The sequence below is a fragment of the Anabrus simplex genome, chromosome 2 (assembly GCF_040414725.1).
Source record: "Anabrus simplex isolate iqAnaSimp1 chromosome 2, ASM4041472v1, whole genome shotgun sequence".
In the NCBI taxonomy this organism is placed as follows: Eukaryota; Metazoa; Arthropoda; class Insecta; order Orthoptera; family Tettigoniidae; genus Anabrus; species Anabrus simplex.
This window is the reverse complement of record NC_090266.1, coordinates 689,849,305-689,863,352: the sequence shown is the minus strand read 5'-3', so window position 1 is coordinate 689,863,352 and position 14,048 is coordinate 689,849,305. Positions and strand designations below refer to the sequence as shown.

Below are 14,048 nucleotides of genomic sequence, written 5' to 3'. Positions count from 1 at the left end.
TAAGCCTTCTTTTTACGTTTACAGGCTGCTCTCACTTCATCATTCCACCAAGATGTTCGCCTTTACCCATCTTTACACACAGTTGTTCCTAGGCATTCCCTTGCTGTTTCTACTACAGCATCCCTGTATGCCACCCATTCACTTTCTATATCCTGAACCTGCTTACTGTCTACTGTTCGAAACTTCTCACTAATCATATCCATGTACTTCTGTCTAATTTCCTCGTCCTGGAGATTTTCTACCCTTATTCATTTGCAGACAGATTTCACTTTCTCTACCCTAGGCCTAGAGATACTTAGTTCACTACAGATCAGATAGTGGTCTGTATCATCGAAAAATCCCCGAAAAACTCGTACATTTCTAAAAGATTTCCTGAATTCAAAGTCTGTTAAGATATAGTCTATTATGGATCTGGTACCCCTAGCCTCCCATGTGTAGCGGTGAATAGCCTTATGCTTGAAGAATGTATTCGTAACAGCTAAACCCATACTAGCACAGAAGTCCAGCAAACGCTTCCCATTCCCATTAGCTTCCATATCTTCCCCACATTTACCAATCACCCTTTCGTATCCTTCAGTTCTATTCCCAACTCTCGCATTGAAATCGCCCATTAGCACTATTCTATCCTTACTGTTGACCCTGACCACGATGTCACTCAATGCTTCATAAAACTTGTCAACTTCATCCTCATCTGCACCCTCACATGGTGATTACACGGACACAATTCTTGTCCTAATTCCTCTCACTGACAAATCTACCCACATCATTCGCTCATTTACGTGCCTAACCGAAACTATGTTGCGTGCAATAGTATTCCTGATAAAGAGCCCTACCCCAGACTCTGCCCTTCCCTTTCTAACACCCGTCAAGTACACTTTATAATCTCCTCTTCCTCCTTATCTCCCCTTACCCGAATATCACTTACTCCTAGCACATCCAGATGCATCCTCTTTGCTGACTCAGCCAGTTCTACCTTCTTTCTTCCATAAGCCCCATTAATATTGATAGCTCCCCATCGAATTCCATTTCGTTCGGGAAGTTGTTTCCAAGGAGTCCCTCGCCTGTCAAATGGGAGTGGGACTCCATTACTCCCATAGATCCGAGGCTTGCTTAAAGTGTTCTGAGCTTGGTAAATTCATGAAGCAGGATGCTGCCCTACTTGCACATAGTCCAAGTGAGGATCTCTCCTCTAACGGGTTATGGACCACCGGTGAATTGTATAGTCCTAGCCGCCTGAGCACAAGGAGGGCCACGACTCAGAATATGTCCGAGATGCCCACTCCCATTTCATAGCAACTGGTATCCCGACTCTCAGGACCACTTACTAGGCCACTCAGCTGTTGCCCATGGTTCACGACCTAGGATGTAACTACAGTAACCCACAAACATGAACCATGAAAATCGCATTATTATTAATAATAATAATAATAATAATAATAATAATTAAAGAAAACTGATTCTAATATTCGGAACTTGGAATGCGAAACTGCGTTCGAGGAACTCTTGAATCAATCGCTAACTCATACTCATCTTTTCATTCAAATAATCATGAAGATGATGCTAACAGATGTCGTGGATCCAGTCTCCACCATCCCACACATTGTCATTCACACTTCATGCATTAAATCAGAGAATACATGACGGCATGTTTTCGTACACTTTGAAATCCCATTATCAATTGATCTAGTCCTTCCTGACTTTAATTTAAATCCTTTTTTACATTTACATTTAAGCCCCGAGACGTTCACTGCGTCCCACATATCAAAGGAAAACAAAACTATAATAAACGAGGCTAAACCAAGAAACTGACTTGTAAAATGAATGATGTTATCCACTAAGCTATAAAATCTGAATAAAATAAAAGGCAAGCTGTGCCCTCCTACAACCGGTCCACATGTACATTACAATTATTTACATTTACAAGCTTCCTAACATTTACTGAAATAGGATGTAGTCTTTCGAAACAACAGCTAAATCTACTGTAATTAAATAACAAAACTAACCTATCCCCTTGGCTACATTAAAACATGTGCACACATACATAATTACATTGCAGATCTATTACTCATCTATTTGTTGGTTCGTCCACTTGCCTCTGGACAGCTGGCTCCCAATCCTTTTAGCCAGCCATATTGACTGTGATGCCTTCAAAATTGAACTGGACAAGTCCTTGGTTCTTCATCCTGGCTTACAAATATGGTCTCGTCGGCTTGCTGCTTCTGCCGGTTCGGAGGTTGACTAAAACATCCGTTCATTCACGGTATTGAAAAACTGGGTCAAGACAACCTGCCAGTTACTATCTACTACTGCCAGGGTAATTTCCAGGCCATCAAAAACCAGTTCCCATTCAGTCGCAGGACAACTCTACTTATCTAACCCCATAACTAGGTCAGATTTTCCCCATTTGCTCCATACTTTGACTGTGTTATGTCACAGCTCAAATGTCTGCAAATAGTACACAAATGCTGGACTAGAAACTGTGGTACTGTTATCCTCGGAAAGATTATTTTAAATAGGCAGGCAACTATGCGTGTAAATGATCATGTCTAAAACTGTTCTGTCTGCAATTTGAAGATACTAAATGCATATTTATCAAAGTTAAATCAAGAGTAGTTAAGTGCAGTCTGAGCATATTAAGCTGAAAGTTAGAGGTCCCCACACGATCAAGATCCATAAATCCTGACTCCGCACTTGCTGGTTGTTTTTATTATTTCGTCTTCACAGACGCCGTTGTATGCTCGTTTAGGGCCATCTCTCACATTAAACAATGCATAGCCAATATCGGAGTGATGCTACCTTTTCGTTCGTTCGAAACATCGCCTGCGTGATACTTACTTCATTCTTGTATCGTATGACCTCCTAGCCTCTTGCCGGGCTTCCGAAGATGTAGTCTGTTGGTCCACACCATTGTATTTACATTATTTCCTTGTTCTATACCAAGCACGTAAAAGTTGGGTGCATCATGTAGAAATCCCTCCTTCTTAATATAGCTTTTGAACAAATAGACCTTCGGCTCAAAGCTTCCTGTTGATATTGTGAAATGTACTGTGAATGTATTAGGACCCTGCAAGTTACCAAGACTCAGTAAAATGAAATATTCTCTGTACTCTGAAATATGAATGTTTAATTAAATGAGCACTTAAATAAGGGCTCAGCACCTAAACCAAAAAGTGAACATGATGTTTAATCAATCTAAATGAAACGTGTACTTCTTGTGAATTAATTTGCCAAAGACAAAAAAAAAAGTATCGATTAAGTGGAACATTTTCTCTGCTTGGTTGAACAATGCAGAAGACGACGAAGATGACATAGAAGAAAACACCAGCCATGACACCACGGTCGAGATATTCAGTGCTTCCGAGGTAGGAGTTTTAAATACAGTATGAGCTGTTCAGAAGTTTGACGAGTATAGGATATTACAAAACAAGACAACACACAACAAATACGGAATGCTAAACTGTGACACGCTTAAAGTTTAATTACGCCGAACAGTAGAACAGCGATGACATTGTAGAAATATATTAATTAACGTTGGACTTACGAAGAACAAAAATAAAGACAAAATTACAGTACCTCTCGAGACTCCTAACGAGTACTTTATTGCTAGTTCCTCAGCAGTATGACCTGTGGACAAACAGAAACTTATGAACCATTACAATACACACCCCACCCCTGACAGAGATAAATTCTATTTCAGTCACGTGACACCCCCCCATATCAGAAAAGCAGTCCTTAGGATAAGCTCGAAAGTGAAAGGAATTGATGACATTGGGACTGACATGGTCATACTAAGGCCGCGTGCACACCGAGCGCGCTTCGCATAGTGTGTCGCGTGTTGCTCAACGCTAAGCGTCACACTAAGCATAACCAGTGCTTTGTTCGTAATCCAGGTGTTCACACCGTCCGCGCTCTGCTGCGCTGAACGCCATCTTACAGCTAAGCGAAGCGCCAGACAACGCGCAGTGTTGGTTAATTGCTTAGCGTTACCTAGCTGGTTCTGAATCTATGGAAGAAGAAATTGTTCACGCAGTGTTTCAAAGAGAAGAAATATCGAACCCAGGCCGCAAAAACTATAAAAATGTAACTGTTTTGCAAAATAAGTGGACTTAAGTATCTACAACAGTTGTATCGCATTCCTACAGTAAACATATACAGTAATATTACTTCTACTGTCACACTTTACTGGGCTTAACATTGTGACAGAATGAAATTGGGTATGGATTTTAGTGTCGGAAGTGTCCGAGGAGAAGTTTGGCTTACCACGTGCAGGTCTTTTGAATTGACACCCGTAGATGACCTGCATCATGATGAGGATGAAATGATTATAAATACACACAAACACCCAGCCACCTTGCCAATGCAATTTACTAATTATGATCCCGACTCTGCCGGGAATCGAATCCGGGACTCTGTGACCAAAGGCCAGTACGGTAACCATTTAGCCATGTAGCCGGACACTTTGTGACAAAGTGCATAGAATCTCCCAGACTCTGTCATATCGGTTTATAATTTTGCCAATGGAGGGTGGTAACATGAAGAATATCACTCTGCAGGCTAGTAGTGGGGTTGGAAGTAAATATTTCTGTTTATTAATTATATTTGTCACACATTTACTCCACTTTTGTTACGATGATTAATTGTGTATGCTAATTGTAACAATATTGCAAAATACTATTTAGAATTATTATATAAAGAGCGTGATTTAGCCAGAAATTTAATTTCCACGTGTTTGCTGCACGGTGCTCCTAGATAATTCGGAAAATTGAATTTCTCCCAATACTTCTCTGCTACTTGACGCCACATTTCGGTTGCAGGGTTTGGAAGGTCAAAGGTATTTTTTTGTCATTCTTAAGTAATCATAAAATTTATCGCGATAAAGTCTTGCATCTCTGTGCAAACGATGGAATTCTCTGAAAGTACCATAATTCGTTCTTCATTAAATTCATGAACCCACTTTCAATTCTTTTTCCTAATTTTCAATTTTAGGTAACTGTTATCCATCAGTAAGCTTTTTCTAGTTTTTAACGGGATTCGTTTGTGACCACCCTAAAACGCCTCGCACCAAACTAAGCTGAGAGCACGGCGTAGAGTTTTCGGTGTGAACAGCAAGCACGCCTTGCGCTATGCATAGCATTTCACGCTACACGCGACACACTATGCGAAGCGCGCTCGGTGTGCACGCGGCCTAATTCTTGATTTACAGAGCTCGATAGCAGCAGACGCTTAAGTGCGGCCAGTATCCAGTAATCGGGAGATCGTGGGTTCGAGCCCCACTCTCGGCAGCCCTGAAGATGGTTTTCCGTGGTTTCCCATTTTCACACCAGGCAAATGACGGGGCTGTACCTTAATGAAGGCCACGACCGCTTCCTTCCAATTCCTAGGTCTAGGTCTAGCTGTCTGTAACGATGATATCAAGCGGAACGTTGGCGAGGAAATAACTTAAATCACCAGAGTTATTCTTGCTGCTGCTGAGGAGTCCTTTTCGGGGACTCCTCGCCGAAAACTCGTTCCTTGGTGGAACAAAGAAATTGCAGCAGCTATCAAACAACACCGTCGTGCCCATAAACGTTATCGTAGGCAGCCTACTGTGGCCAACTTGGTGTAACATTTAAGAAACTCCGCGCTAAGGCGCGAGTTCTTATTCGCCAAAGTAAGAAATTTTCGTGGGAGAGATATGTGTCATCTGTGACGTTACATACTCCATCATCTCAAGTGTGGACTGAACTTCGACGTGTTTCGGGTATCCAAGGATCATCTCCTGTACCGGGAACTTCCATTGCAGGCAGTGTCGTCACTGAACCCCTCTCGATTGCTAACCATCTAGCTAGTCATTTCGCGGATGTATCTGGCTCTGGGAATTACCATCGTGATTTCCTAGCTCTGAAGCGGGAGGCAGAACGTCATCACCTTAGTTTTGCCACTCAAGCTTCAGAGGACTACAACATGCCCTTTACGGAGTGGGAACTCCGCAGTGCCTTAGCGCTTTGCAAGGTCACGTCTCCTGGACCAGACAACATCCATAACCAGATGTTGAAACACCTTAGTGATGATAGTCTACTATATCTCCTTCGTGTGTTCAACTGAATCTGGATAGAGGGTAATTTTCCGTCTCAGTGGCGAGAGGGCATAGTCATTCCTGTCCTCAAGCCTGACAAAGATCCTAAGTATGCAGGACGTTACAGACCGATTTGTCTTACAAACTACCTGTGTAAGCTATTTGAGAGGATGGTAAATCGCCGACTTGTGTGGTGTCTGGAGAAACAAGGACTCTTGTCAGAGTACCAGTGTGGTTTTCGAGCCACTCGATCGACCACTGACCACTTGGTACGCCTGGAGAGCTCTATCCAGGATGCGTTTCTCCGCAAACAGCATTTGATAGCTGTTTTCTTTGACTTAGAGAAGGCCTACGACACCACATGGCAATATGGTATCCTTTCAGTCCTGCATCAATGGAGATTCCGAGGTAACTTGCCGGTATTAATTGCGAATTTTTTGTCCCTTCATCTATTCCATGTCCGAGTAGGGAGGACATATTCGCAATATCACGTTCAGGAAAATGGAGTCCCACAGGGATCGGTTCTTAGTGTCACTCTGTTCGCGATTGCCATAAATGGTATTGTCGCTGCTGCTGGTTCAGCAGTAATACCATCGCTGTATGTTGACGATTTTGCTCTGTACTATAGTTTGCGTAATTTGGCAGTCGCTGAGCGACAATTACAGCAAGCTTATTAGAGTTGAGCAGTGGATCTTAGAACATGGCTTTCGGTTTTCTACCGCAAAGACCTCTGTTCACTTTTGACGTCAACGTACTCTTCACCCTCCTCCTGAACTTTATCTAGGAATTGTTGCTCATCCCGTAGTTGACACTTACCGATTTCTTGGGCTCCTTTTCGATAGTAAATTATCATGGGAGCCACATGTGCGGCAGTTAAAAGTGCAATGCACTAAGAAGCTGAATATCATGTAGTTTCTTAGCAGCACTAATTGGGGTGCTTGACCGCACGGTGCTCCTACGATTCTATAGGGCACATATTTTATCCTGGCTAGACTACGGCATTGCAGCATATGGCTTAGCAAGACCATGTGTCCTTGCGAAGCTGAACACCATCCACCACAGCGGGGTTAGGTTAGCAACAGGAGCTTTTCGTTCAAGCCCCATTGCTAGCCTGCTCGCTGAGTCTGGTGTGCCGCCATTACACCTGAAGCGTCAGCAAATGCTTCTTTCATATGCTGCAAATTTGCGACAGATCCCACTTCATCCAACCTATCCTTGCGTATTCAACAATGGCAACCGTTTGCTGTACGCTGCTTGTCCTCGAGCAACGCGCCCGGTTGGAATACACTTGGATAGCAATCACAGATTGTTTCACATACCTTCGGTTCCTTGCCTTGTCAGACAACCAAGTGGGGTACCTCCGTGGGTGTTACGACGACCTGAAATTATCCTGGATCTGCACACTGGCCCGAAGGAAAACACGGACCCTTCGATTTATCGGAGGCTCTCTCTGTCCGTTGTTGGCCGGTATCCAGGCTCAGTCGTCATTTACACGGATGGCTCGAGAACAGACACTAAAGTGGGCTGTGCGTTCGTTGTCAACACTGATAGGTTTCTTTTTGCTCTCCCAGAAACTTGTAGTGTGTACACAGCAGAGCTTTATGCTATCTGTGAAGCTCTGCGGTACGCACTGTCCGATGAGCGCCGTCACTTTCTTGTGTGTACTGACTCCTTGAGTTCGCTGCAGTCTATTGATACCTGTTTCCCTCGGCACTTCCTGTTGCAGCGGATCCAGGACCTGCTGGCTGGGTGTTGGGATGCCAGCACCAGAATCACGTTTCTGTAGCTCCCAAGTCATGTGGGTGTAGAGGGAAACGAGTTAGCAGATCAGGCTGCCAAGGAGACAGTTACGCTGTCCCCGTTGCTGTACAAGGTTCCAGCAAGTGATATTCGCTCTCAGCTGAGACATCTGGTTATGTCCCATTGGAAGATGGAGTGGCAGCCACTCCTCTTCCAAATAAGCTGAGAGTGATAAAAAGTACAACGAAGGTATGGAGGACTTCCCTTCGGGCTTCGCGGAGGGAAGCAGTGGTATTATGTCGTCTTCGGATCGGCCACAGGGTCCTGACTTACTCCCATCTATTGAAAGGAGAACCCCCCTCTGGTGTGTACTTGCGGCGATCATCTTACTGTGGTACACATCTTTACGGAGTGCGTGGACCTGGTCGATCTGCGCCGTAGTCTAAAACTGCCACGTAGCATCACCCTCATCCTGCGAGATGAGCAGTCAGCAGACCTCGTCATCCGCTTTATGAGGGATAGTGGTCTTTTTTTATCGTGTGTAACGATGTACTTTGTCCTAGTGTATTTGTGTTAATTGCGCTTTTATCCCATTGACCTCATTTTAGTTTGTGTTGCGTATTTTGTGTTTTTTTAAAAGTCTAACGTAAATTATATATATCTGTACTTCCAGGCAATGCCTTATTGCTTTGTTTCCTGTTTTTTATTAGAAAATAAGGCATTGCGAATTAGATCCACTGATTGTTTTAATCTCATACTCATTTTTCATCACCGTTTTTTTTTAAACTCTAGTCAGTGGATTGTTTTGTTTGTTTAGTCCTCAGCCCGAAGGCTGGTTGGATTCTCAACAGCTCTGCCATCAGCTGTCATAGATGGCCTAGGCATCACTGAAGAGGCGTACTAGGGAAATGAGGAGTGAGGTAGTTTCCCGTTGCTTTCCTCACAGTCAGTGGATACATTTTAAAATTTTAACTATTATATATCATGTCGTCCACCTTGTTCCATTAGGGGCCGATGACCTTCGATGTTAGGCCCCTTAAAACAACAATCATCATCATGCAGTATATGTAGGCCTAAAAGTAATGTGTTCACCATTTATTGTTTTTTGAAATTTAGAATACTGCCTTCCAATAAGGTAGCCAGGAAGACTCAGAATACAATCCTAAATTTGTTAAAGAATAGTGTAGAATACATACATGTACAATTTATAGTTCTTTATACCCAGAAGTCACTGCACAAAATGGGAGGCTATCGCATATTGGATCCCCCCCCTTGCTTTTTGTGGCTATAAAGGATGGGAAAACAGGGGTCTATTACACAAAGAAATACAGTAAATACAGTGTTATTGATTTTCATAAAAAGAGCATTGGAAGTCAGATTGGGTGGAGCCTGCCTGCTGCGATTTCCAAAGGACAGCGACAGAAGAGGAGAGTAAGTCTAGTGGCCAACTTCCAGCCTCGAATTGTTCAAGTTACACTAGAGATCTTAAAATACTTTGGTTCTTCGAAAATCCTAATCCAAACTGGGACTAAAAAGACATTATGTACGAGATAGATACTTTATTGCATACGAGGTAGAAGTATTATGTTTGGCATATTAAGCAATGCAGAAAACACTTCCTTTATGAGGAATATGTTGGTACCACAGAATAGCTGATGCTATTCAGGGGTGAAAATAAATGGACGACCACATGCCGTGGGAATCTGAATTATTTCTGCAGGCCCCTAAGATTCCATTAACACAGGTGACAGAATTTAGAAGAAAATCACCAGAAAATGTACATTCTACAATGAATGTTTAAATTGTTTTTAAATGTTTTTATTTTGTGACTTCTGTTACATAGTTATAATTCTATAAGTTAGACCTGAACTTCCTGACATGCATTTGTGACAATAAATTACATAATTTTCCCCACTGGGATTCCTGATTCTCCAGTGAGCGCATACTGGAACAAGTGGGCAGCGGACATTGTCTGCCATCTCTCATTTGTGAGTTTTGTTAAGATTATGTATAATGAGTTTGTTTCAAGTATTTTGTCCTTTGTAAAACTATGGAAGATTTCCAATGAAATGGAAACCATTGTCCGTAGTGGTGCATCATATGGGCAGGTATGTCTGATAAAAGGCGACAGAAATTTGATTCCTTTGAATGAACCTATTCAAATCTGGTTTCTCAAGAAATCACATCAGCCTTGCTATATGCCATAAATCAGGTAAGAAAATTGACCCTGTGAATTTTTTTAGTGGGCCTCTAAATATTTTGACCTTATTGTAGACCAGATGTTGCCAAAACTGATGTCACTACAACAAAGTTGTGTTGTAATACCATATCTTACCTTCAGACATTAATATCTTTGCTCAAGATTGTAGAAAACAAGAGACTTGGAGAAAAGTTTAGTAAAGGCAGTGTTCTTTTATACTCCTATGCTGCATCTCGGAAGAGACAGACCTTGCAAAATATCAGCTTACTACACTAAACCACTCTCGTATAGGACAAGCCATAAAATTAATGATACATACATACCATTTTAATATATTGAACTTCTTGTCTTGTTCATTTTTGTACCTTGCAGTATGCTGAAATTTGTGTGAATTTGGTATAGTGGACAGGGTACAAAAAAATAATAAAAAATAAAATAAACATAATTGTCATACATTGTTTCAGGTGTTGCTCCTATGGTACGTGATGCCAAAGCGGTTGCTATCAACACTCAAGACTCTACTGCTATTTCTCGTTGGCGGGAATCTAATAGAGCTGTGAGTAGCATTAAAAAATAAATCATCTTCTATACACACTATTTCATTCCTTCTTTAACACCTAATGCGGAGACTAGTTCAGTATTATAGGAGTCTTAATTTAAATTCTTCAGTATTGATGTCCGCTGGCCCCACGATGTAGGGTAGCATGCCTGTCTCTTACCCGGAGGCGCCGGGTTTGACTCCCGGCCAGGTCAGGAATTTTTACCTGCATCTGGGGGCTGGTTCGAGGTACACTAAGCCTACGTAATTACTAGGGCCTGGATTATATGTAATATAAAAATGAGAAATATGTACATAAATATGTAGCTAAAATTGACAAAATATGTAGTTAAATCTATATATATAAAATAAGAGTTTTGTCTGTACATTGCTCAGAATTTGAAAAGAATGATATTTCTGTATCGGTCATGTCCACAGTAACAAGGAAATGCATTTTTTTCTTTTCCGTAATTTCTGTCTGTCTGTCTGTCTGTATGTATGTACACGCATCACGAGAAAACGGCTCAAGAGAATTTAATGAACATCGGAATGTAAAGTCGGGTGATGAACCGCTACAATCTACGCTACAAATTATTTTAATCACGCTGAGTGAAATGGTAGTTTAGGGGAAGGCCTGAAATTTAATTCTCAAATATTTGTTATTAGCGGTCATGTCTTAACGAAAATCGCTAGACAAGGATGGGAAATAAGTCGCTACAATATAGGCTATACACGCTGAGAAAAATGGTAGTTTAGGGGAAGGCCTAAAATTTGTCAAATATTTAATTTATTAGTGGTCGTATCTTCACGAAAATTGGTATGAGAAGTCGGGGAATAGGTCGCTATAATCTAGGCTATCAATAATGTTATTCGCACTGAGTGAAATGGTAGTTTAGGGGAAGGCCTGAAATGTAATATATATATATAAAATAAGAGTTTTGTCTGTACATTGCTCAGAATTTGAAAAGAATGGTATTTCTGTATCGGTCATGTCCACAGTAACAAGGAAATGCAGTTTTTTCTTTTCCGTAATTTCTGTCTGTCTGTCTGTCTGTCTGTCTGTATGTATGTATGTATGTATGTACACGCATCACGAGAAAACGGCTGAAGAGAATTTAATGAAAATCGGAATGTAAAGTCGGGTGATAAACCGCTACAATCTAGGCTATAAATTATTTTATTCACGCCGAGTGAAATGGTAGTTTAGGGGAAGGCCTGAAATTTAATTCTCAAATATTTATGTTATTAGTGGCCGCGTCTTAATGAAAATCGGTATGCAAGGTCGAGGTAATAAGTCGATATAATCTAGGCCATAAATAATTGTATTCACGCTGAGAAAACTGGTAGTTTGGGGGAAGGCCTAAAATTTAATTCTCAAATATTTATTATATTAGTGGTCGTATCTTCACGAAAATTGGTATGCAAAGTCGGGGAATAAGTCGCTATAATCTAGGCCATCAATAATTTTATTCACTCTGATTAAAATGGTAGTTTAGGGGAAGGCCTGAAATGTAATCTATATATAAAATAAAAGTTTTGTCTGTACATTGCTCAGAAATTGAAAATAATGCTATTTCTGTATCTGTCATGTCCACAGTAACAATGAAATGCATTTTTACTTTTCCGTAATTTCTGTCTGTCTGCCCGTCTGTGTGTATGTACACGCATCACGAGAAAACGGCTGTAGAGAATTTAGTGAAAATCTGTATGTAAAGTCGGGCGATGAACCACTAAAATCTAGGCTATAAATTATTTTATTCACGCTGAGTGAAATGTTAGTTTAGGGGAAGGCCTGAAATGTAATTCTCAAATAAGTTATTTATTTATTTTTCAAATAAGGTTCTCAAGGGATACCTGGTAGGACGGTATCGATAAATACTACGTAACTAACATAATTTTAGTTATGTCGTAATTTAGTAGTAGTTATGTAAGAAGTTACTAAATTTCCGATCACTTATGTCTTATACATTGTTACCGTACCGCATATTATCACAGAGATATTTAATGAATTTGGATTTTTGTTACTAAGTCATATCAGCGCCGAGTCACGAGAAAATGGGTAAACAGAATTTAGTGAAAATAGGTATGTAAAGTCTGAGAATAAGTAACTACAGTCTACGATAAAAATAATTTTTTTAGACGTCCTAATATCACACAGTTGAAAGAAAACTAATGTGAATGCCTGCAATATAGAAAGCTCATAAACTTTATCAACAATAACATTACATTGACCATTGTTTGTTGTGATGTGCTTTTTGTCTTCTGTTTCCACCCATCCCCGATAGATAGGATTACTGCAGCGTACCGAGGTTTTTTAAATTTTATTTATGTCGCACCGACACAGGTAGGTCTTATGGCGACGATGGGATACGAAAGGAATAGGGATATGAAGGAAGCGGCCTAGGCTTTAATTAAGGTACAGTCTGTTGTGACTGGTGTGAAATGGGAAACAACAGAATACCATCTTCAGGGATGCCGGCAGTGGGGTTCGAATCCACTAACTCCCGGATGCAAGCTCACTGCTGCGCGCCTCTAACCACTCGGCCAACTCGCCTGGTCGTACCGAGTGTAACAGCCTGCCTGCATATTGGCGGGAAGTATCTGGGGAGTTAGATAACTTTCTTCTTTAGCATGCCATTCCTCTGGTTCATACATTTTCTGATATTACTGGTAGGTAATACACTGGTTCATCATAGCATTCGAGCTATTCAATCCCTACTCTGAGGCACTGGTTGGAATGAGTAGTGTGCATATTTAACGAAATAATGACAGAGGAGTGTTCACGGCAGTCTGCGACCTGGTTAATCCAGCTCTGGAACTTTGGACTGTTAGACCGGCACTGTAGTACTGTTCGTTGAAAGTGAGAAAGTGTGCAGTTTTTCATTTGATCGAGTATTTTATATAACATTGCTTTCAATCGCTACATTCCTACTGACGTTTTTGTAATGACCCATGTTGAATTCAGTTAGGAAAGCCAGTCTTCCTGAGAATCCCGTAGCGAAGCACGGGTACATCAGCTAGTCTATATGTATAAAATAACTAGTCCTGACTGACTGACTGACTGAATGATTCATCATCGCCGAGCCAAAACTACTGGACATAAAGAAATGAAATTTTGGGGATATATTCATATTAAGATGTAGGTGTTCGCTAAGAGAGGATTTTTGGATATTCCGTCGCTAAGGGGGTGAAAAGGGGGGTGAAATTTTAAAATGAGTGTATCTATATCTCAAAACTTTTAAAGTTTACAAATGTAAAAATTGGTATTTAGAATCTTCTTTAAAAATAAGGAAACACGTATTTATTTGTTTTCGGAAAATCCCAATAGGAGGGGTGAAAAGGGATGAAAAACGGGTTGAACATCTTTAATCAGGATACCGGTACTTATATCTCAGAAACTGAAGATATTACAGACATGAAAATTGGTACTTTTGATCTCTTTTAAAAATAAAGAAACACGTATTTTTTTGTTTTTGGAAAATCCAATTAATGGGAGGGTGAAAAGGGGGGTGAAT

At 40.9% G+C, this 14,048-nt stretch overlaps 1 protein-coding gene across 4 annotated transcripts in view; it reads left to right on the top strand.

Annotated features, from left to right (window-relative positions):
• The window catches only part of Vinc (vinculin), a 413,074-nt gene that overhangs the window by 212,654 nt on the left and 186,372 nt on the right, over positions 1–14,048 (top strand). For all 4 annotated transcript variants that reach the window (XM_067141297.2, XM_067141296.2, XM_067141293.2 and 1 more), the window contains exon 14: positions 10,460–10,551. In XM_067141297.2, coding sequence (XP_066997398.2) covers positions 10,460–10,551 — 92 coding nt within the window. The remainder of the gene's footprint in view (positions 1–10,459; positions 10,552–14,048) is intronic.